Source organism: Oncorhynchus masou, chromosome 3 (genome assembly GCF_036934945.1).
Source record: "Oncorhynchus masou masou isolate Uvic2021 chromosome 3, UVic_Omas_1.1, whole genome shotgun sequence".
Taxonomy (NCBI): Eukaryota; Metazoa; Chordata; class Actinopteri; order Salmoniformes; family Salmonidae; genus Oncorhynchus; species Oncorhynchus masou.
The window spans coordinates 34986528-35011640 of record NC_088214.1 but is presented as its reverse complement, the minus strand read 5'-3'; the positions used below and the strand labels follow the sequence as shown (position 1 = coordinate 35011640).

The 25113-nt window shown below is 42.8% G+C and overlaps 1 protein-coding gene across 4 annotated transcripts; it reads left to right on the top strand.

Moving 5' to 3' along the window:
• Nucleotides 1-911: 911 nt before the first annotated feature.
• Nucleotides 912-24801, top strand: LOC135515178 (carbonic anhydrase-related protein-like). Of its 4 annotated transcripts, none has more exons than XM_064938953.1 (11): nucleotides 912-1458; nucleotides 1703-1720; nucleotides 5433-5624; nucleotides 5915-6039; nucleotides 8930-9025; nucleotides 10900-10962; nucleotides 11442-11490; nucleotides 11588-11700; nucleotides 18051-18231; nucleotides 22234-22571; nucleotides 22660-24801. In XM_064938953.1, the coding sequence occupies exons 1-9, from the start codon at nucleotides 1386-1388 to the stop codon at nucleotides 18183-18185; spliced, it is 864 nt and encodes a 287-aa protein (XP_064795025.1). In that variant the 5' UTR covers nucleotides 912-1385; the 3' UTR covers nucleotides 18186-18231; nucleotides 22234-22571; nucleotides 22660-24801. The 4 variants fall into 4 exon arrangements, with proteins under 4 accessions (XP_064795025.1, XP_064795024.1, XP_064795023.1 ...); XM_064938951.1 differs by having other exon boundaries at nucleotides 913-1458; nucleotides 1700-1720; XM_064938952.1 differs by lacking the exons at nucleotides 22234-22571; nucleotides 22660-24801 and adding an exon at nucleotides 19671-21071 and having other exon boundaries at nucleotides 1700-1720.
• The last annotated feature ends 312 nt before the right edge of the window (nucleotides 24802-25113 follow it).

Genomic DNA, 25113 nt, shown 5'->3' with positions numbered 1-25113 from the left:
AGAAAGAAAAGTAGACCAGTGCCAACTATGTTCATGATTTATTTGCTGCTGAACAGGGTTATTATGCTAAAAGTCATGCTATTTAAAACCCAATTGTTATAGTATCATATCTGGTCCTTTGGGATCAAAATGACCTCATTAGGAATATTCTGACAGAGTGCGTTATGCAATGTATTCAATTTAGGAAATGAGAAATGAGGGTCAAAGTGGTTTCCTTTTGTAGAATATAAAGCAATTAATCAGTCTTAAACCCTTTGGACAAATTCTACACTTTGGGACAGGAATAAGACACAGCGGGATATATTATATCGTGCCAGAACAGTACTGGTCAGTTCTACTCTGTAAGCTCTATTGAGAATGACAATATACTTTGTATCTATTGAGAAATACATTATTGGTTTACTATTTGCCGATAGAAAAAAACGAAAGGGAGGTTCACGTGAAATATTTGACACCAATATTACATAAACCTTATATTTTCCGATGATGTTGTCAATCTGTTGTCGTTGAAAAAAGAAATGCAAAAAATGAACCCGTAATCTCTGTGGTAAGACAAATCTGGAAAACTAGATCACAGTCTAATAATGAAATGCTGACTGGCACTTTCTTCACCTCAAAAACATCAGAATCATAATATCTGTTCCCAACAGTAACCCCTCTGAAAAGCTCTCAGCCTCTCCCGCCTCTCACGGGGAGTAGTGTTTTCACTACCACTCCCTTTTTCCTTCACCCTTCACCCCAGGCAGAAAAATAATTCTGACCTTCCCTCCCCCCCCCCTTTTTACACCATTGTGAAATGCTGTGCTGTAAAAGGTGCTCCAAATTAAATTTGCACAGGCACTTGACTCATCCAATCCAAGCTTACTCTGCATGTGTGGGGGTGGGGACCCTGTGGGCTGCTGGTGCTTAGAGAGAGTCGTGAAACTCTTAGCTGCTTGCACTGTCCTACAGTGGGAGAGTCTACACTACAGCCTGGATACACACACAGACAGACAGACAGACAGACAGACAGACAGACAGACAGACAGACAGACAGACAGACAGACAGACAGACAGACAGAAAGACAGACAGACAGACAGACAGAGAGAGAGAGAGAGAGAGTTGGAACAATCACTCTCTCCTATTTGATGGACTGAGCCCCCCCTTCATCAGTATTTGGGGTTGAACCGCTGTACCAGCCCATACTGCAGCACCTGACTGAAGACAGGCTCTCAAAGTCACTGGCATCTGACAGAAAACCCTCCCTACCACACAAAGAAAGGAAGGAAGGAAGAAAACAATAAGAAGACAGATTAAGAAGACAGATAAGAACAAAAACCAGAGTGTGACTTCAAATCAAAGCAAGTGTGTTAAGTGAGAAGACTTGTTCCATACTGCCACAGCCATGGCAGACAGTGTGATTGAGGAGTCAGACTACTACCCTGGGAAGGATGAATTGGACTGGGGATATCAAGAAGGTAAGAGATTTGGAGCTTTTAGTATACACTTTGTTTCCTTTCACTCTTTTTCTCACGCAAAACAGAGCTCAGAAAAATAAAATGTTCTTCCCCATTTTGGCACCAAACACATGCATTGATATGGGAATGCAGTACTCTCTTCACAGATATAAACAGATATGTACTCTTCTCTCTCTCTCTCTCTCTCTCTCTCTCTCTCTCTCTCTCTCTCTCTCTCTCTCTCTCTCTCTCACACATACAGTAGGTAAAGAACTTAAAGAAGGTAGGGTCATTTGATCAATGCACTCCTTTTTGGGGTAACTTGATCATGCAAATTAGCTGTCTAGAACTGAACATGAGATTCTGGAGTCACACCAATGATTTGGTATTCTAAGAGAGTAGTGGTCTAGCTACCATGCTTTCATGGTTTTGAGCTTTACCAGCTTCTGTCCAGGGCTCCATTGTGTGCTTTGTGTGTCTCAAATTTGCCTCTGGGCTCTTAGGGTAATAGTCAAGGTTTCCAGTAACTGGGAAAAGAACACGAGAGATTGTAACATCTAAGTCAAGAGCTGACAAGAGCTGACAAGTCATTGGTGTTGACTTGAGAAAACATTTGTTTATCTTGTTGGTAGGGGATAAAGTCATCTGGGACTTGTCTGTAGCGGTAACACCTTAGCCACTTCATTTACTAACTTCAGAAAGCATGTCTTTTGTGCTATGCGCTCCCTCTGCGATTCAAAGCCATGGTTTCATCATCTTAATTACAAGGCGAAGCACGTGTCGGAGGTCAGACAGTTCAGAGTGGGTCTGTATTTAGATTGGGTCAGTGATGTATGAAGGGAGAGCTTTGATCCCGTTTATGTCCCTCATCATGGGACTAGAGGGAGAGACACTGTAGAATCAAATCAAGTGTATTTGTCATTTGCGCCGAATACATCAGGACCTTACAGTGAAATGCTTACTTACAGGCTCTAACCAATAGTGCAAAAAAGGTATTAGGTGAACAATGTAGGTAGGTAAAGAAATACAAACAACAGTAAAAAAGACAGGCTACATACAGTAGTGAGGCTATAACAGTAGCGCGGCTATATACAGTAGCAAGGCTATAAAAGTAGCGAGGCTACATGCAGACACCGGTTAGTCAGGCTGATTGAGGTAATATGTACATGTAGATATGGTTAAAGTGACTATGCATATATGACGAACAGAGAGTAGGAGCAGCGTAAAAGAGGGGTTGGTGTGTGGTGGGACACAATGCAGATAGCCCGGTTAGCCAAAGTGCGGGAGCAGTGGTTGGTCGGCCCAATTGAGGTAGTATCTACATGAGTGTATACAGTGGGGCAAAAAAGTATTTAGTCAGCCACCAATTGTGCAAATTCTCCCACTTAAAAAGATGAGAAAGGCCTGTAATTTTCATCATAGGTACACTTCAACTATGACAGACAAAATGAGAAAAAAAATCCAGAAAATCACATTGTAGGATTTGTAATGAATTTATTTGCAAATTATGGTGGAAAATAAGTATTTGCTGGTAAATTGTATACGTTGTAGTAACATTGTTGTGTGATAGACGGGACACTCTGTCTGTTCCTTCCTAACCCTCGTTTGCATCTGCTGTTGCTAACTCAAAGGCTAGGAGGAATCACTTCTGTAGTGAATAAGAGTTCAAAGTTCATACCATTTGCAACCGAAGCTCAAGCTGATGTTGGCTTCGTTCTGTAGTTATTATCTGAACCATTCTGACATCGGACCGCCGTCCTCACATCCTCGGAAGGAGGTTATATTGTCGTCAAGGCATTATATAGGAAGGCAGAGGAGGGTGTGTTTGAAAAGTTTTATAGCCCATGTCCCTTCACAGGGGCGGGCCACTGATTGAGCAGAGCCCTATCTCATGAAAACCCAAATCTCACATTTTAGAAGCTAAAATCACATTTCATCCCATCACAAATAATTTCATATTCAAACATTTAAATTGAACAACAATTCCATGTGAATCCACTGTAGAGTTTATGTCATCTTATCATTGATGAGTATGCCTCAGATGTCCACCGAACTGACATCATATTCATTAAGTACCACCGCATATGTTCAATTGGTCAGATTACCAGAATATAGTTCATTTCCCCCCACCTACTGATGTTCCCAGAATCTCTATGTTAACCAAGGGTTTTGCAAATATAACATCAGTAGGGTAGAGAGAGGAAAAAGGGGGAAAGACGTATTTATGACTGTCATAAACCTACCCCCAGGCCAACGTCATGACAACACCAAGGAACTTGAAGCTCTCAACCTGCTCCACTACAGCCCTTCGATGAGAATGGGGGCATGCTCAGTCCTCCTTTTCCTGTAGTCCACAATCATCTCCTTAGTCTTGGTTACGTTGAGGGATAGGTTGTTATTCTGGCATCACCTGGCCAGGTCTCTGATCTCCTCCCTATAGGCTGTCTCGTCATTGTTGGTGATCAGGCCTACCACTGTTGTGTCGTCTGCAAACTTAATGATGGTGTTGGAGTCATGCCTGGCCATGCAGTCGTGGGTGAACAGGGAGTACAGGAGGGGACTGAGCACGCACCCCTGGGGAGCTCCAGTGTTGAGGATCAGCGTGGCACATGTGTTGCTACCTACCCTCACCACCTGGGGGCAGCCTGTCAGGAAGTCCAGGATCCAGTTGCAGAGGGAGGTGTTTAGTCCCAGGATCCTTAGCTTAGTGATGAGCTTTGAGGGTACTATGGTGTTGAACGCTGAGCTCCTTTTGTCCAGGTGGGATAGGGCAGTGTGGAGTGCAATAGAGATTGCATCCCCTGTGGATCTGTTTGGGCGGTATGCAAATTGAAGTGGGTCCAGGGTTTCTGGGATAATGGTGTTGATGTGAGCCCTTACCAACCTTTCAAAGCACTTCATGGCTACGGATGTGAGTGCCTGTAGTCATTTTGGCAGGTTGCCTTTGTGTTCTTGGGCACAGGGTCTATGGTGGTCTGCTTGAAACAAGTTGGTATTATCCAGACTGAATCAGGGACATGTTTAAAATGTCAGTGAAGACACCTGCCAGTCAGCACATGCCCGGAGCACACGTCCTGGTAATCCGTCTGGCCCCACAGCCTTGTGTATGTTGACCTGTTTAAAGGTCTTACTCAGGTCGGCTACGGAGAGTGTGAACACACAGTCGTCCGGAACAGCTGATGCTCTCATGGATGCCTTAGTGTTGCTTGCCTAGAAGCGAGCATAGCAGTGATTTAGCTCGTCTGGTAGGCCCGTGTCACTGGGGAGCTCGCAGCTGTGCTTCCCTTTGTAGTCTGTAATAGTTTGCAAGAAGGGTGTGTCCCTGACAGATTTGATCTCATCTGATTCGATTAATTGCATTTTGCACTCATTTTGCACATACAGCAGTGATATGAAATAACTATGAAATAATTCAGGGCATGGTATGGAAAGACCAGAGCCCAGAGACAGCTAGCTAACAGAGTGTGAAAAGATGTGAGAATATGATAATGAGGCTTTTTTTCACAAACCATTTACACACAGAATGGAGAGATGTGGGACTAACAGTGTGTAACAAATAGAGGGGAAAAAAGAGAGATATAAAAGTGAGAAAGAAAGTGTGAGAGGTGGGAAGAAGCACAAACTAGAGCGTCCTTGTGTCCCTCTGGTGACAGTTATTCTTGATACCGACTCCCCAACTGCTCAGCGAATTGGTGAACTCTTTAACTCCAGTGTGTGTGTGTGTGTGTGTGTGTGTGTGTGTGTGTGTGTGTGTGTGTGTGTGCATGTGCACACATTAGTGCGTCCTCACTTATACACTTTGTTTATGCTGCTTGCGTATTCAAAGGCTGGATTTACACGACACTAGACATACTCCATCACCACTTTGTGACTTCACCACGCACTGCATGAAGGCCTCTGCATGGAGATCTCAGTGCATGCCAGAGCCCAGAAGTTGTAACTTTACGCAAGCATCAGTGACGTTGAGTGTAAGTCTAAGTTGTGCGTGTGTTCAGGTGTAGAGTGGGGTTTGCTGTTCCCTGATGCCAATGGGGAGTACCAGTCACCCATCAACCTGAACTCCCGGGAGGCGCGTTATGACCCCTTGCTCCTGGACGTGGGGCTAACACCCAACTACGTTGTGTGTCGGGACTGTGAGGTCATCAACGATGGACACACCATACGCATCATGCTGAGGTCCAAATCAGGTGCAGAACATACATCCAAAAAGTTAATTTAACATTACCATGGTACACATAAAAACAATTCATGGGTGGAATTTATGTCAACCCTCCACTATAGTAACCCTCCACTTTTTCAACGATCTTAGCCGTGACCCCTGAAAGTTGAGTCAATGACTGTGTGCTGCAAGGGACATACACATACACTTCAGAGTTGAATCAGAATTCAAGCCTACGTTCAAAACGCAAGATCATCTGATGTGGTCTGCATTTCCTGTGTCTGCTCTCCCATGATGCTCTGGGTTTCCTGTCTGCAGTGGTAACTGGTGGACCGTTGCAAATTGATCATGAGTACGAGCTGCATGAGGTGCGCTTCCACTGGGGCAAAGAGAACCAGCGGGGCTCAGAACACACAGTCAACTTTAAGGCCTTCCCCATGGAGGTATGGGTCTCGGCCAAACACACACACACACACACGCGCACACACACACACACACACACACACACACACACACACACACACACACACACACACACACACACACACACACACACACACACACACACACACACACACACACACACACACACACACACACACACACACAGTCCGTTTCAAGGCCCTGACCATGTTTATTTAAGTTGGAGGCCACTGTTACAAATCAAATCAAATTTTATTTGTCACATACACATGTTTAGCAGATATTGTTGCGGGTGTAGCGAAATGCTTGTGCTTCTAGTTCTGACAGTTCAGCAATATCTAACAAGTAATATCTAACAATTTTACAACATATATCCAATACACACAAATCTAAGTAAAGGAATGGAATTAAGAATATATAAATATTTGGACGAGCAATATCAGAGCGGCATAGACTAAGATACAGTAGAAAAGTACAGAATGCAGAATATACAGTTGAAGTCGGAGGTTTACATACACTTAGGATGGAGTCATTACAACTTGTTTTTCAACCACTCCACAAATAGTTTTGGCATGTCGGTTAGGACATCTACTTTGTGCATGACACAGGTAATTTTTCCAACAATTGTTTACAGACAGATTATTTCATTTATAATTCACTGTATCACATTTCCAGTGGGTCAGATGTTTACATGCACTAAGTTGACTGTACCTTTAAACATCTTGGAAAATTCCAGAAAATGATGTCATGGCTTTAAAAGCTTCTAATAGGCTAATTGACATCATTTGAGGCAATTGGAGATATACCTGTGGATGTATTTCAAGGCCTTCGGTCTCAAAGTAGACTTGATCTGAATGGCTGATCTGAAGCCATTCTTGTAATTATTGTGACTTTTGCCATTGTAATTGTTTGTAAGCTTGTGTAGTCTAAAATGAATCTATGATCGTATGCTATCCATTGTTTTTTGTATGCTGTTCTTTGTATCCCATTTTAATATTTGAGAATTAACCAATGATATTAGACCACACTTGGCCATGATTACAGACACCTGTGTGTCTTTTAACACTATATAAACGAGTCATCCCGCAGTGTTTGTGATCATACCCTGATGAAGACAGCTTGGCTGTCGAAACGTTGGATATTACATTTTTGCATCTGAGCTCCTAAGAGTGTGCGGCTCTCCTTTATTTTCAAGTTTTCTACTCCGCTAGCCAGCACCTCGCCTAAATAGGTGTGCATTTCTTTTTCTTCTAGATTGTATTTCAAGGCGTACCTTCAAACAATAGTACGCAAGTATAAACACCATGGTACCACGCAGCCGTCATACCACTCAGTAAGGAGACGCGTTCTGTCTGCTAGAGATGAATGTACTTTGGTGTGAAAGTGCAAAAGTGCAAATCAACAACAGCAAATGACATTGTGAAGATACTGGAGGAAACAGTTACAAAAGTATCTATTTCCACAGTAAAACAAGTCCTATATAGACATAACCTGAAAGGCTGCTCAGCAAGGAAGAAGCCACTGCTCCAAAACCGCCGTAAAATAGCCAGACTACGGTTTGCAACTGCACATGGGGACAAAGATCGTACTTTTTGGAGAAATGTCCTCTGGTCTGAAGAAACAAAAATAGAACTGTTTGGCCATGATGACAATCGTTATGTTTGAAGGAAAAAGGAGGAGGCTTGCAAGCCATTGAACACCATCCCAACTGTGAAGCACGGGGGTGGCAGCATCATGTCGTGGGGGTGCTTTGCTGCAGGAGGGACTGGTGTGCTTCAAAAATAGATGGCATCATGAGGGAGGAAAATTATGTGGATATATTGGAGCATCTCAAGACATCAGTCAGGAAGTTAAAGCTTGTTCGCAAATGGGTCTTCCAAATGGACAATGACCACAAGCATACTTCCAAAGTTGTGGCAAAATGGCTTATGGACAACAAAGTCAATGTATTGGAGCGGGCATAACAAAGCACTGACCTCAATCCCATAGGAAATGTGTGGGCAGAACTGACAAAAAGCGTGTGCGAGCAAGGAGGCCTACAAATCTAACTCTGTTACACCAGCTCTGTCAGGAGCAATGGGCCAAAATTCACCCAATTTATTGCGGGAAGCTTGTGGAAGGCTACGCAAAATGTTGTACCCAAGTTAATCAATTTAAAGGCAATGCTACCAAATACCAATTGAGTGCATGTAAACTTCTGACCCACTGGGAATGTGATGAAATAAATAAAAGCTGAAATAAATCATTCACTCTACTATTATTCTGACATTTCACATTCTTAAAATAAAGTGGTGATCTTAACTGACCTAAACAGGGTATTGTTACGTGTATGTAAACTTCAGACTTCAACTGTACATATGAAATGAGTAACGCAAGATATGTAAACATTATTAAAGTGACTAGTGTTCCATTTATTAAAGTGGCCAATGATTTCAGTCTGTGTATGTAGGCATCAGCCTCTCTGTGCTAGTGATGGCTATTTAACAGTCTGATGGCCTTGAGAACGAGGGACTTGTCATGTTCACATAAAAACAGGTTACTTCAGGTCAGGGCTTTTAAAGCTCATTACTTTGTTTCATATATTTACACATCGCTCAGGCCATTGACGCGTTTGAAAGGGCCTGAAGAGGTTATGCCACTGGTGGTCTGGCTTTATAAGCTTTCCTCTCTATCAAAGGTGTTTTGTGCTCTATTTCAAACTGTAGAGTGCCCTTACGTCCCTTACACCTGCTCTGTCTCGGCCCTGTCTTCTGCAGCCTCCCTCTGCCCGTCGTTCTTTCATTTACTTTCTTTCATTTTCTTTCTTTACCTGAATATCTTTCTTTCTTTACTTTCTTTGGTTAATATTTTTTGTGTCCAGCTCCACTATAATATGGTACAATACAATACATGTGCTCCCCCCCCCCCCAGCTCCATCTGATCCACTGGAACACAACCTTGTTCAACAGTGTGGAGGAAGCCCTGGGTAAGAAGGACGGAGTTCTCATCATCGCTCTGTTTGTGCAGGTATTGTTTGCTTTGGCCTCAGTCTATAGTCACATGAGAATCATATCAGCTTTGACACTAAATACACTTTTTTTTATTGTACTGAGAAAAAACACCACATTGAAATAACCATGATAACGTTTGACTGATATGAACTAGCTTGAGGCAATGACTGAATATATGAATGGACAAACACTTAGTGGTGTAAAGTAAAGTTTAAAGTAAAAATATTTTAGAAGTACTACTTACGTATTTTGGGTACTTTACTTTACAATTTATATTTTTGACAACTCTTACTTCACTTCATTCTTTAAAAGGATCTGACCCCCCCCCCCATCTAACTGTCTGTAGGTCCTGAGGCAAGGATATGCATATTCTTGATACCATTTGAAACACTTTGACGTTTGTGGAAATATGAAATTAGTGTAGGAGAATATAACACATTAGATCTGGTAAACCATAATACACTGATCCCGTAGAGGTTAAGATAATATGTACTTTTTACTCCCATACATTTTCTCTGACACCCAAACGTCCTTGTTACACTTTGAATGCTTAGCAGGACAGGAAACTTGTTTAATTCACACACTTATCACACTTATCAAGAGAACACGTTGTCATCCCTACTGTCTCTGATCAGGCGGACTTACAAAACACAAACGCTTCAGTTGTGAATGATGTCTAAGTGTTGGAGTGTATCCGTTAATTTACTAATACATACAATTGTGCAGTCTGGTTTGGGATACTTTGGGATTTTGGCAATAAAGCCCTTTATTTACTTCCCCAGAGTCAGATTAACTTGTGAATACCATTTGTATGTCTCTACGAGCGATTTGAAGGAAGTTGCTAACTAGCACTAGCACAAGTGCTAACTAGCGTTAGCGCATTGACTGGAAGTTAGCAGATACCCATAGACTTCCAGTCATTGAGCTAATGTTAGTTAGCATTGGCTCGTGAAACTAACTCTACCTTCCTTCATACAGGACACAGAGATAAAAATGGTAACCACAAGTTCATCTGACTCTCTGGGGAAGTAGATAATGGGCCTAACTGCCCAAATCTCAAATCCCTTTAATATAAGGAATTTGAAAGTATTTATTGCATTTACTTTTGACACTTAAGTATATTTTAGCATTGAGTTTTACTTTTGATAAGTATACTTTTGATGAGTATTTTACTCAAGTAGTATTTTACTGGGTGACTTTCACTTTTAGTTTAGTCATTTTTATTAAAGTATCTTTAATTTTAATCAAGTATGATAATTGAGTACTTTTCCACCATTTTCACATCCTTTCTGTCAGGATTTGGCCAGGGTTGTTCCGGGTTTTGGTCACTAGATGCCCCCATTGTGCTTTTTGACCTTATGTTTTTTCCCTTGTTCCCCATTATTATTTGCACCTGTGCCTCGTTTCCCCTGATTGTATTTAAACCCTTAGTTTCCCTCAGTTCTGTGCTCTGTGCTTGTATGTTAGCACCCAGCCCTAGTGTTCTGTGTATTCTTGTCGATTCCGGTGGATGCTCTTGTGGAATTCTGTTTTTGTTTTTGAGTATCTCTTGAGGCTTTTTTGTGCTATTCCTACCACCTTTTGGATTTGCCATTTTTGTATTTAAGGACTTCTCCTTTTTACTTTATTAAATACACCATCTTAAGTACTGCTGTGTCTGCCTCATCTTCTGGGTTCTGCTGACTATTCGTGGCTCAGTTGGTTAAGTGACTGTTTCTCACTCCGGAGACCCAGGTTCGTAACCGGGTTCTGACACTTTCAGGATGCTCCAAACACGTCAACAGCACCCTGTTAAGATGTGTTAACATCATCATAACATTACATTGATCTGTTAGGACCATCTTTCATGACTCCTTTTTGACTTGATGCCATTGACATTGTTTCCTTCAGATAGGGAAGGAGCATCTGGGGTTGAAGGCCATAACAGAAGTGCTGCAGGACCTACAATACAAGGTAAGATCTTGGCACCCACATGGTTGACCAAGTCATATTGTTATGGTGATGATGTTATGGTTATGAGTTGTCATGGTGATGAGAGGGCAGAGGTTATGAGAAATTACTGACATGACCTAAGGGGGTAGATACCCAATGCTTAACTGAGAGATTGAGGAAGACATACAGTACATAGACAATCAAACTTGGCAGTTAACAGAAAATCAGTAGAGGTGCAACGATTGGAGCAGGGAGCAATTGATTAATGTATTGATTTTTCAATTGGACCTGATGCAATCAATGCTCCAGATTGACTTGAAACCATCTGAAACATTTCAGATTAGACAGGTGAAGTGTTGATGCAGAATGTGAAGAAAGAGCTCCAGTAGTAAAGACGATCTGCAATAATACAGTCATGACAAACATGGTGGCGAAATAAACAGTGCATTACAAACGAAGCAGGTCAACAAATATTTGAGTGTGTTGACCTATCTGTACAGGGGAAGACCAAGATCATACCGTGCTTCAATCCCAACACACTACTTCCTGGTGAGTCCTTCTTCTAATTGTGTATGATTCCTGCTTGCGTGTATGGTGTGACACAGTATTGGATGAGGACATGGTATGTGTTTGTTACTCCGTCCAGACCCTCTCCTGAGAGACTACTGGGTGTATGAGGGCTCCCTGACCACCCCTCCATGTAGTGAGAGCGTCACCTGGATCCTGTACCGCTACCCACTCACCATCTCACAGTTACAGGTAGGCCATCTGACACAATGGTCTGGCTCAATTAATCAATCAAATGTATTTTATGCAGCCCATTTTACATCAGCAGTTTTCACAAAGTGATTTACAGATACCCATCCTAAAACCCCAAAGAGCAAGCATTGCAGATGCAGAAGCACAATGGCTAGGGAAAACTCCCTACCCTGTTGAAAACCCCAACTGTAGACCAGCAGAATTTTCAAGCTGGTCAGTGCTGGTCTGACCAGTATGGTCTAGCTGGCCGAACAGAATGGTTTAGCTGTCAAACTGGTCTGACCAGCATGGTCGAGCAAGCAAAACCACAACCATAAAGATCATATTTTCCAGCATGCTCTATTGCAGTTTCCTATGTTTGTTTTTTTTTACCCCTTTTTCATGGTATCCAATTGGTAGTTATAGTCTTGTCTTGGAGAGGAGAAGGTTGAGAGCTGTGCGTCCTCCGAAACACGACCCAGCTAAGCCACACTGCCCACTTAACCTGGAAGCCAGCCGCACCAATATGTTGGAGGAAACACCTGGCGACCGTGTCAGCGTGCGTGCGCCCGGCCTGCCACAGGAGTCGCTTGAGAGCGATGGGCCTAGCACATCCCAGCCGGCCAAACCCTCCCCTAACCCGGACGACGCTTGGCCAATTGTGGGCCGCCTCATGGGTCTCCCGGTCGCGGCCAGCTGCAACAAAGCCTGGACTCGAACCAGGATCAAATACCTTTCTGGTAAGAAGAGGGGTGGGGGTGTATGCCTTATGGCTAACGAGGCATGGTGCGATGAAAGAAACATACAGGAACTCAAATCCTTCTGTTCACCTGATTTAGAATTCCTCACAATCAAATGTAGACCGCATTATCTACCAAGAGAATTCTCTTCGATTATAATCACAGCCGTATATATCCCCCCCCCAAGCAGACACATCGATGGCTCTGAACGAACTTTATTTAACTCTTTGCAAACTGGAAACCATTTATCCGGAGGCTGCATTCATTGTTGCTGGGGATTTTAACAAGGCTAATCTGAAAACAAGACTGCCTAAATTTTATCAGCATATCGATTGCGCAACCAGGGGTGGAAAAACCTTGGATCACTGTTACTCTAACTTCCGCGACGCATATAAGGCCCTGCCCCGCCCCCTTTCGGAAAAGCTGACCACGACTCCATTTTGCTGATACCTGCCTACAGACAAAAACTAAAAAAGAAGCTCCCACGCTGAGGTCTGTCCAACGCTGGTCCGACCAAGCTGACTCCACACTCCAAGACTGCTTCCATCAAGTGGACTGGGACATGTTTCGTATTGCGTCAGATAACAACATTGACGAATACGCTGATTCGGTGTGCGAGTTCATTAGAACGTGCGTTGAAGATGTCGTTCCCATAGCAACGATTAAAACATTCCCTAACCAGAAACCGTGGATTGATGGCAGCATTCGCGTGAAACTGAAAGCGCGAACCACTGCTTTCAATCAGGGCAAGGTGTCTGGAAACATGACTGAATACAAACAGTACAGCTATTCCCTCCGTAAGGCTATCAAAAAAGCTAAGCGTCAGTACAGAGACAAAGTAGAATCTCAATTCAACGGCTCAGACACAAGAGGCATGTGGCAGGGTCTACAGTCAATCACGGACTACAGGAAGAAATCCAGCCCAGTCACGGACCAGGATGTCTTGCTCCCAGGCAGACTAAATAACCTTTTTGCCCGCTTTGAGGACAATACAGTGCCACTGACACGGCCTGCAACGGAAACATGCGGACTCTCCTTCACTGCAGCCGAGGTGAGTAAAACATTTAAACGTGTTAACCCTCGCAAGGCTGCAGGCCCAGACGGCATCCCCAGCCGCGCCCTCAGAGCATGCGCAGGCCAGCTGGCTGGTGTGTTTACGGACATATTCAATCAATCCCTATACCAGTCTGCTGTTCCCACATGCTTCAAGAGGGCCACCATTGTTCCTGTTCCCAAGAAAGCTAAGGTAACTGAGCTAAACGACTACCGCCCCGTAGCACTCAATTCCGTCATCATGAAGTGCTTTGAGAGACTAGTCAAGGACCATATCACCTCCACCCTACCTGACACCCTAGACCCACTCCAATTTGCTTACCGCCCAAATAGGTCCACAGACGATGCAATCTCAACCACACTGCACACTGCCCTAACCCATCTGGACAAGAGGAATACCTATGTGAGAATGCTGTTCATCGACTACAGCTCGGCATTCAACACCATAGTACCCTCCAAGCTCGTCATCAAGCTCGAGACCCTGGGTCTCGACCCCGCCCTGTGCAACTGGGTACTGGACTTCCTGACGGGCCGCCCCCAGGTGGTGAGGGTAGGTAACAACATCTCCTCCCCGCTGATCCTCAACACTGGGGCCCCACAAGGGTGCGTTCTGAGCCCTCTCCTGTACTCCCTGTTCACCCATGACTGCGTGGCCACGCACGCCTCCAACTCAATCATCAAGTTTGCGGACGACACAACAGTGGTACCAACAACGACGAGACGGCCTACAGGGAGGAGGTGAGGGCCCTCAGGGTGTGGTGTCAGGAAAATAACCTCACACTCAACGTCAACAAAACTAAGGAGATGATTGTGGACTTCAGGAAACAGCAGAGGGAACACCCCCCTATCCACATCGATGGAACAGTAGTGGAGAGAGTAGCAAGTTTTAAGTTCCTCGGCATACACGTCACAGACAAACTGAATTGGTCCACTCACACAGACAGCATCGTGAAGAAGGCGCAGCACTGACACTGACTCAACTCCAGCCACTTTAATAATGGGAATTGATGGGAAATTATGTAAATATATCACTAGCCACTTTAAATAATGCTACCTTATATAATGTTACTTACCCTACATTATTCATCTCATATGCATACGTATATACTGTACTCTATATCATCGACTGCATCCTTATGTAATACATGTATCACTAGCCACTATGCCACTTTGTTTACATACTCATCTCATATGTATATACTGTACTCGATACCATCTACTGTATCTTGCCTATGCTGCTCTGTACCATCACTCATTCATATATCCTTATGTACATATTCTTTATCCCCTTACACTGTGTATAAGACAGTAGTTTAGGAATTGTTAGTTAGATTACTTGTTGGTTATTACTGCATTGTCGGAACTAGAAGCACAAGCATTTCGCTACACTCGCATTCACATCTGCTAACCATGTGTATGTGACAAATAAAATTTGATTTGATTTGATTTACTGGTATGAAGGCTGGTCACCAGCAAAACCAGCACTAGTCACCAGCATATGCTGGTCTATGCTGTTTTTTTTCAGCAGGAACCTAGTAAGAAACTATCTAGAGAGATACCAGACCTTTACTGTCTGTACTGGGTGATGCTTTTAGAGTACATGTGGCCATTAAGGCCAGATCATTTTTCAAGACCTTCAAACATTCATAGATGACCAGCAGGGGCAAATAATAAAGAATGTATTAATGTTGGTTTCTAGACCCTTGCCCAAGGTCTTACCCCTAGGTCTTATCCCTTCACATGTCAATGGTGATGGCACCTGCTAGCCCTCCAAGTGGCCGTATTGCTTTTATACCAAGTGTTATTCAAACCAGCTCTACTTCCATAGATTTTGAGGTTGCTCTAGCTACCTGCATTGAAGTGTGTGTTCTGCTAGAAGGTCAAATACAGTGTTGTGATTGATTTGGCACTTATAAGCCCATATGCATGAAGCAAGGTCCCAACCTCTGATTCAACAGCATTGCACAATACAGTTTGTCCTCCAAGTCAGCACACTTTCTACAGAGGCTTTGATTCTGAGCAAGGCTTTCATGTAAAGGCCAGACACCTCCCTTTGAGGGGACGGAAAGGTTATGGTGGAGAGCAAAGGCATGAATTGAAATATCAAAAAGCTAAAAAAACAGAGTGATTAATGAATTGTTCATACGTATTGAGCGACCAATTATTCACATACAGTAAATAACACAGGACAGCTCATAGAGATCCTGTAATTCAGTGTTCTATAAACTCTGGAGGGCAGTTACCCAATATGCAGCCTGTTTAGGAACACCTTTAAACCTGTGCTGTGAAGGCACATCATTGTTCAATGGAATATTCTATATTGATTTTCCCATCTCCCAGCTGTAGCATTGCTTTATAACTGTTGACTATTGACTAAAAGCACTTTAAAAAGTACTACATGTTCCTTATGTGTACCATCTAAGGAAGCCAGAACAAATAAAACGCCTTTCACTACATTTTATTGATAGTAAATGAGTCATCAGTATTGATCGATTAATCTGATAATGGTTGTTAATGGCTCTGTTTATGTAGACAGCTCTATGAAACTCTACTGTTGTCAAGGCTTAGTTGGCCGTGCCTCATAAAATCCTGTATTACTGAATCCATCTGTCTTGTTTGTTTCGGGCAAACACTATCCTCCTGCATTGGCAAAGTCTGACTGACCATCCAACCAGATAACTATTAGCTTAGGGCTAGGTGTCCAGTCCAGTACCCAATGAAAATCTTAACGGAGAACGTCTGTCATTTTACTGCTACACACACAAGACCAGACTCAGCTGGAAAGAGGTCTGTAAAATAGACCAGGACAGGAAGAAATGAGCTCTTAGCCTAAGCATACAGTAGAATGCCAACATGTACAGAACACTGAAAAAACTAAATAAGATCAGATATAAGATATACAGTGCATTCGGAAAGCATTCAGACCACTTGACTTTTTCCACAATTTGTTACGATACAGTCTTACTCTAAAATCAATTAAATTATTTTTTCCCCTCATCAATCTGCACACAATACCCCATAATGACAGTGAAAACAGGTTTATAGAATTGTTAGCAAATTTATACAAAAACAGAAAAACATTATTTTCAAAAGTATTCAGACCCTTTTTTATGAGACTCAAAATTGAGCTCAGGTGCATCCTGTTTCCATTGATCATCCTTGAGATGTTTCTACAACTTGAATGGAGTCCACCTGTGGTGATTTGGAAAGGCACACACTTGTCTACATAAGGTCCCATAGTTGACAGTGCATGTCAGAGCAAAAACCAAGCCATAAGATGGACCAAGAACACAGTGGCCTCCAACATTCTTAAATGTAAGAAGTTAGGAACCACCAAGACGCTTCCTAGAGCTGGTTGCCCGGCAAAACTAAGCAATTGGGGGAGAAGGCTCTTGGTCAGGGAGGTGACCAAGAACCTGATGGTCACTCTGACAGAGCTCCAGAGTTCATCTGTGGAGATGGGCAAACCTTCCAGAAGGACAAATATCTCTGCATTAATCCACCAATCAGGCTTTTATGGTAGAATGGCCAGACAGAAGCCACTCCTCAGTAAAAGGCACATGAAGGCCCACTTGGAGTTTGCCAAAAGTCACCCTAAAGACACTCAGACCATGAGAAACAAGATTCTCGGGTCTGATGAAACCAAGATTGAACTCTTAGGCCTGAATGCCAAGTGTCACATCTGGAGGAAACTTGGCACCATCCCTACGGTGAAGCATGGTGGTGGCAGCATCATGCTATGGGGATGTTTTTCAGTGGCAGAGACTGGGAGACTAGTCAGGATCGAGGACTAGATGAACAGAGCCAAGTACAGAGCGATCCTTGATGAAAACCTGCTCCAGAGTTCTCAGGACCTTAGACTGTGGCCAAGGATCACCTTCCAACAGGAGAATGATCCTAAGCACACAGCTAAGACAACGCAGGAGTGGCTTTGGGAAAAGTCTCTTGAGTGGCCCAGCCAGAGCTTGGACTTGAACTGATCGAACATCTCTGGACAGACCTCAAAATATCTGTGTAGTGACGCTCCCCATCCAACCTGACAGAGCTTGAGAGGATCTGCAGAGAAGAATGGGAGAAACTCCCCAAATACAGGTATGTCAAGCTTGTAGCGTCATACCCAACAAGACTCAAGGCTGTAATCGCTGCCAAAGGTTCTTCAACAAAGTACTGAGTAAAGGGTCTGAATACTAATGTAAATGTCATATTTCCTTTTTATTACATTTTTTATAAATTTACAAAAAAATCTAATCTGTTTATGCTTTGTCATTATGGGTATTGTGTAAAGTTTGATGACGGATAAAAACAATTTAATCAATTTTAGAATTTATAGAATTAAAGTAACAAATTGTGAAAAAAGTGAAGGAGTCTGAATACTTTCTGAATGCACTCTACTTTATTAGTCCACACAAAATGGACATATGACTTATGTTTTCATCCACATTAGGTTTGTAAATGCTGGAGTAGAGGGCAACCGCAGTGCAGCTAGACAGAACATTGATCGAAACTAGACAGAATACTTATCTTAATTAATCCATCACCACTCTTTACCTTCGCCATTCTTTCCATCAACTCTCCCAGATAGAGGAGTTCAGGAGGCTCAGGTCCCATCTGAAAGGTGCTGATCTACCTGAGGGGAATGACGGGATGTTGGGAGACAACTTCCGCCCCTCTCAGCCCCTCAGCGACAGGACCGTCCGGGCTGCCTTCCAGTGACACCCCCCTTCCCTCCACGAGGGATCTTTAGCTCCACATTTAACAGGTAAATGTCAACCATCTAAATACCAAGTACATCGTTTTTAAATACACTACATGACCAAAAGTATTTGGACACCTGCTTGTCGAACATCTCATTCCAAAATCATGGAGTTGGTCTCCCCTTTACTGCTATAACAGCCACCACTCTTCTGGGAAGGCTTTCCACTAGATTTTGGAACATTGCTGCGGGGACTTGCTTCCATTCAGCCACAAGATAATTAGTGAGGTCGGGCACTGTCGGCGTTCCAATTTATCCAAAGGTATTCAATGGAGTTGAGATCAGAGTTCTGTGCAGACCAGTCAAGTTCTTCCACAACAAACTATTTCTGTATGGACCTCGCTTTGTGCACGGGGGCATTGTCCTGCTGAAACAGGAAAGGGCCTTCCCCAAAGTGTTGCCACAAAGTTGGAAGCACAGAATGGTCTAGAATATCATTGTAAGCTGTAGTGTTAAGATTTCCCTTCACTGGAAATAAGGGGCCTAGCCCGAACCATGACAAACAGCCCCAGACCATTATTCCTCTTCCACCAAACTTTACAGTTGGCACTATGCATTGGGGCAGGTAGCGTTCTCCTTGCATCCGCCAAACCCAGATTTGTCTGTTGCAGCGTTTCCACTGCTCCAGAGCTTTACTCCACTCCAGCTGACGCTTGGCATTGCGCATGGTGATCTTAGGCTTGTGTGTGGCTGCTTGGCGATGGAAACCCATTTTATGAAGCTCCCAATGAACAGTTATTGTGCTGACATTGCTTCCAGATGCAGTTTGGAACTCGGTAATCAGTGTTGCAACTACGCACTTCAGCACTCTCCGGGCCCATTCTCTGAGCTTTTGTGGCCTACCACTTTGTGGCTGAGTTGTTGTAGCTGCAAGATGTTTCCACTCCACAATAACAGCACTTACAGAGGCCCGGGGCAGCTCTAGCAGGGCAGCAATTTGATAAAATGACTTGTTAGAAAGCTGGCATCCTATGACAGTGTCACATTGAATGTCACTAAGCTCTTCAGTGAAGCCATTCTACTGTCAATGTTTGTCTATGGAGATTGCATGGCTGTGTGCTCAATTTTATACACCTGTCAGCAACAGGTGTGGCTGATATAGCCAAGTCCACTAATTTGAAGGTGTCTACATACTTTTGTGTATATAGAGTGTACTTTATATATGTATAGATATGTTTTTGACATCTGTGGGACTACTAGATAACATCGCTCTTCACAACCACAAACCAGGTTCAAACCTGACGGGAAGTCATTTATACCACAACAACAAAAATAACCATGTTTCAAATGAAATCGGGGCTATATTGTCATGCCCTGGAAGTCATAGTTTAATGGAAATAGGCAAGGCATTTCCCAGAGGTAAAATAATAATGTCACCACTAAACATAGGAGCAGTGTCAGATCTATAGTAATAATGAGCTAACCCAGTTCTTCTACTAATCTAGGACTAGCTGTGGAGATGTGTGTGTGTGTGGAGCGGAGGGATATCTATTTTAGAGCTCGCATTGGGAACACCTGGGAAACAACTGGAAAAGTACTCATTTTGAGTGGCTGGATTTGGATGTGCTCAACCGAGGGCACAGGGACAAAGTGTGGCTTGGCCTCAACTGCATTGCGCAAATACTGTAAGTGAAAGAACATGACTGTATCAGAGAGCCAAGGGACACTTGTTTGGTAGTTTGACAGATGTTTTAGTAGCTACTGGCTAAGTATAACAAACTGTGTGGAAATGGTTGTAAGATAGTTGAGTAAAAGTAAAGATACGTTAATAGAAAATGACTCAAGTAAAAAAGTCACATAGTAAAATACTACTTGAGTAAAAGTCTAAAAGTATCTGGTTTTAAATGTACTTATCACGCCCTGACCTTAGAGAACTTTTTATGTCTCTGTTTTGGTTTGGTCAGGGTGTGATTTAGGTGGGAATTCTATGTTCATTTTTCTATGTTTTGTAATTCTTTGTTTTGGCCGGGTATGGTTCTCAATCAGGGACAGCTGTCTATCGTTGTCTCTGATTGGGAACCATACATAGGTAGCTTTTTCCCACCTGTGTTTGGTGGGTAGTTGTTTTCTGTTTAGTGTTTGGCACCTGACAGGACTGTTTCGGGTTTCGTTTCTCACTTTGTTATTTTGTTCTAGTGTTCAGTGTTAATAAAAATCATGAACACTTACCACGCTGCGCTTTGGTCCAATCCTTCTTCATCAGACGACCGTTACAGTACTTAACTACAGTGGTGGAAAAAGTACTCATATCATACTTGAGAAAAAGTGAAAGTAAATGGAAAACTCAAATTCCTTATATTAAGCAAAGCACAATTTTCTTGTTTTGTTAATTTACGGACAGACCGGGGCACACTCCAACACTCAGACATAAATGACAAACAGTATTTGTGTCCAGTGAGTCCACCAGATCAGAGGCATTAGGGATGACAACACGTTATATTGATGTATGTGAATTGCACCATATTGCTGTCCTGCCTGATTTAAAGAAAACAACTTTTGGGTGCCAGGGAAAATGTAAAGGAGTAAAAAGTTTAAAATATATTTTCTTTATGAATGTTTTGTAGTAAAAGTTATAAAAAATATAAATAGTGAAGTACAGATACTTCCAAAAAACTATTTAAGTAGTACTTTATTGTATTCATACCTAAGTACTTTACACCACTGGGAAACAGTGTAGCTACAGAGAGAAATGCAGGAGAGATAGTGGAGTATTGTCTCTTTGGTAAGGGATATTACCTGACCATACATGAGAGGGGCCTTGAAAAGGAGGAATAGAGAAAGAAGAAGGAAGGATAGAGAAAGGGGGTTCTGAAGGGATAGAGAAAGGGGGTTCTGAAGGGATAGAGAAAGGGGGTTCTGAAGGGATAGAGAAAGGGGGTTCTGAAGGGATAGAGAAAGGGGGTTCTGAAGGGATAGAGAAAGGGGGTTCTGAAGGGATAGAGAAAGGGGGTTCTGAAGGGATAGAGAAAGGGGGTTATGAAGGGATAGAGAAATGGGGTTCTGAAGGGATAGAGAAAGGGGGTTCTGAAGGGATAGAGAAAGGGGGTTCTGAAGGGATAGAGAAAGGGGGTTCTGAACGGATAGAGAAAGGGGGTTCTGAAGGGATAGAGAAAGGGGGTTCTGAAGGGATAGAGAAAGGGGGTTCTGAAGGGATAGAGAAAGGGGGTTCTGAAGGGATAGAGAAAGGGGTTCTGAAGGGATAGAGAAAGGGGGTTCTGAAGGGATAGAGAAAGGGGTTCTGAAGGGATAGAGAAAGGGGGTTCTGAAGGGGACCTGACTGTTGACTCAAATTGCACAATTCAGCAATACCTTAAATTACATTACCAAACCATTACTTGTTAATCATAAGGTAATAATGCATGTAATTACATTGTAGCACATTTGTAAATGCAGGTAGTTAAATGGGTCTGCCAATTGTCAATACTGTTTACCATGAAAATACAAAAAGTTTGACAGTACTGCATAATTGCATGCACTAACTTAGCTTAATAAAATTACATACAATAAATTGCACAAGTGATTTTATATATATATTTTGTATAGACCATTCATTACATTTTTTCCTATTTAACTCAAAACAACCACACAGTATACCAAACTATACATGTGCCCAATGGGCCACAACAAATAAAATACAAAAAACAATAACCAACTAGAAAAACCAGCATATCAAGCAAAAACACAAATACACTAACAAAATACATAGGTGGAGATTGTATCTTCTGATAAGTGATGTTTTATGTCCATGATATTCCTTTGTGCCTTTAAGAAAAAACAAGAACTGTTCCCATATCTTTTTGGAGTCTGTATTATTTTTGTCTTTGCTAACATTTACATTTGAGTCATTTAGCAGGCACTCTTATCCTGAGCGACGAGGGTTAAGTGCCTTGCTTGAGCAAGGCACTTTGAGGGCACATAAACCGTTTTTCCCCCCACCTAATCGGCTCGGTACTGGCCCAACGCTCTTAACCTCTAGGCTACCTGACGCAATTTTGTTTTTATCAACAGATTCAAAATGTTATTGACCCAGTGGTAATCTGGTATCGTCACATCTGCTCCTGCAACGCCCTCTACTGCTCATCCTGTGTCTCCTTGACCTGCCGCCACTCCCCCAAGTACTCTTTCCCTCTCCCCCCCCCCCTCTCTCTCTCTCTCTCTCTCTCTCTCTCTCTCTCTCTCTCTCTCTCTCTCTCTCTCTCTCTCTGTGTGTATGTGATTGTGTGGGCGGAGACAAGTGTGCTGGAGTCAGAGCAGATCCCCACCAGCTGCAACCTGTTCCATAATCAAGACCTCTACAAATACTCAGCCCTGCCACTTCCACGCTGCCAGATCGTAACCTCTGCTCAGTCAGTCTACGTTTCTAGCCGTTTGTTACTATTCAGATCCTGTTGTGCCTGTTTTCCTTGCCTGATGCTGTTTTCCTCTCCACTACAGTTCTGCCCGCTGTGACTCTCGTCCCTGTCTCCAGTCCCACGTCTTGTCATTCTACTACTCTGTCCTGGATTCCCCACTCTACTACCCCCTTGGAATCCCCTCCAGACTGGCTTACCCTGTCTCAACCCCTCTTGCTCCAGCCTCCGCACCCTCATCTGGTTTCCAGCAACCAGCCCGAGCTTCCCATGACCTGCACTCCATCTCCCCCCTGTGTTTCAATAAATACCTTGGTTATTTCATCCCAGTCTCCTCGTCGGAGTCTGCTACTGGGTTCCACTCCGCGTAACAGGTATAAGGATTCATAAGGATTATGTGACATAAAGTGTGCCAGAAAATGTCATTTCGAGCTCTGTAACCATCATAGCGCATATACAGGAAACAGGATAATAATTTGTGGATTTAAGAGTGGATATTAATATTGCACAATGTCAAACAACTCTAACCCAAAACATAGGACTTATAAAAATAACCTTTTGCTCCTCTACCCGCTACCTCTGTGGCCAAACCCAGTCGTAGCGGCGACATGATTGCTGGAATGTTCCATCTGCAAAATATTCCCTTTTTTTATTTTTCATAGTGAGAAAGAGAGTGAAAGGAGGGGAGAGGGAGAATGGCCTTGTTGAATCAGCTGGAAGTTATGTTACATTGAATCCCCTGAACTGGTAGCTACAGATTGCAACACCAGATTTGGACCACTATATTGGTAGTTACAGAAGTGTCTGTACAAAATGTTGCTGGACATTTTTCAACTAACCTGGTATCTGCGATACTATCGTCGTCCTCGAATCGTGGAAACAGGCGTTTCATAAAATGGCTGTGTCCAGTTTCAGGGAGTCCATTTGGAATCGATAAAATGCTCTGTTAAAATAAATTAATGTTTGTTTGGTCCATGAAGTAATCCAACAATGTGTACCTTGTCTTTTTCAAATCTTCTCTCATTGATTGAGACGGGGGTCTACCCTAAAGGGCCGCATGCCAGGATGACAGAAGCCTGTCTCGATTAATGAGAGAAGATTTGTAAAAAGAAGATGACGGCACACACATTGTCGCCAATACCAGATTAGCTAAAAAATGCCAACATTTTGTAGAGCCACACCTGTAACTACCAGTATAATGGTCCACATTTCTGTGGTTAAGTCACATTATCTGGTGTTATAATTTATAGCAACTGGACTTGGAGGGAGCTCACAAAGGCACGATTTTACTCTGTTGATGAAGGCAGCGCTGACAGACCAACCAGCTGGCTTCACCTGTGACCTGGAACATAGCCATTCGCTGTTGGCTGGTACAAGATGTATCCATGCTCTGGAAGGAGAGACATGATTGGCTCTGATCCAATATCCTCACTAACAGTAGTATACTAGATGGAAGCGCTGGATTGGGCATGCATTCTTACTGGTGTGATAGTGGGGCTATTGGTGGAATGTAGTCCTTGTGATAGGATTTGTGCAGGCTTCATGCAGGTATGCATACTTAGCTTGGGGCATGTAATTGTACTGTACTGTCATGCAGGTTGTGTAATAAGTAGAAAAATGTGAATGAACTAACACCTGTTCCTAGGGATTTTCAAAATATGGAAAATACATGTACAGTACATTATTTAAAAAAAATACGCTGTTAAAACCGCACTGTCTCTCAGAATAGGAAACACTCTAACAAGCAGAAACATATGTAGTTCTGTATAACATACATGGGCAGGTCAGGTTCAATGACCTCAGGTCAGATTTAATGCCATATAATCTCAGATGTCTTATAGGCTGATATTTAATGAGATATTTCCGTCTGCTCTGGCTCCTGTCCTCGCAGTATTAAACGCAGTGTTTTTGTGGTTTTCGATATCTGCTTATCTAGCAATAGGAAGCATGGCAATAGACGATTAGACCACAGTGTGCCCTTTCTTGTAAAAACAAAGGAGACATCCATCAAAGGTAAATGACCTTTTAAGGGCTATAGACAACACAGTACAGCCCAGGGTTATAGGCTATGAAAATGAAACAATGAAGACTTGAATTTTGTTGTGATTTTTTTGGGACATTTTAAGGTTCTGTAGTTCTTGAACTGACTAATGTGATAATGATGATGATGATGATAAAGATGACTCTTACTGTCACTTAACAATAAAGGTCAAACTGTTAGTAGTAATACATGTGTCACTGGTGTTATTTCAACTATCTAACCAGTTCAATTTACCATCACACCACTAAAAGAGATCACTACCATTTAATATGGGTAGGTATATGATTAACTTCATCTTAAATGGAATTTTCATTACATAGGCCCAAAGTCGCAGACTTCTCCAGTCCCTGCCACACTATACCATGTATACATCAGGCCCTACTGTACTAGTGTCCATCTCCAGCATTCCCTGACGAAGCAACCAAGGGTGTGTTCCTAAATTCAATCTGGAGAGCCAGAGTGAGCTCAGAGTGCACTCTGTGTGTTTGAAAATTCAGA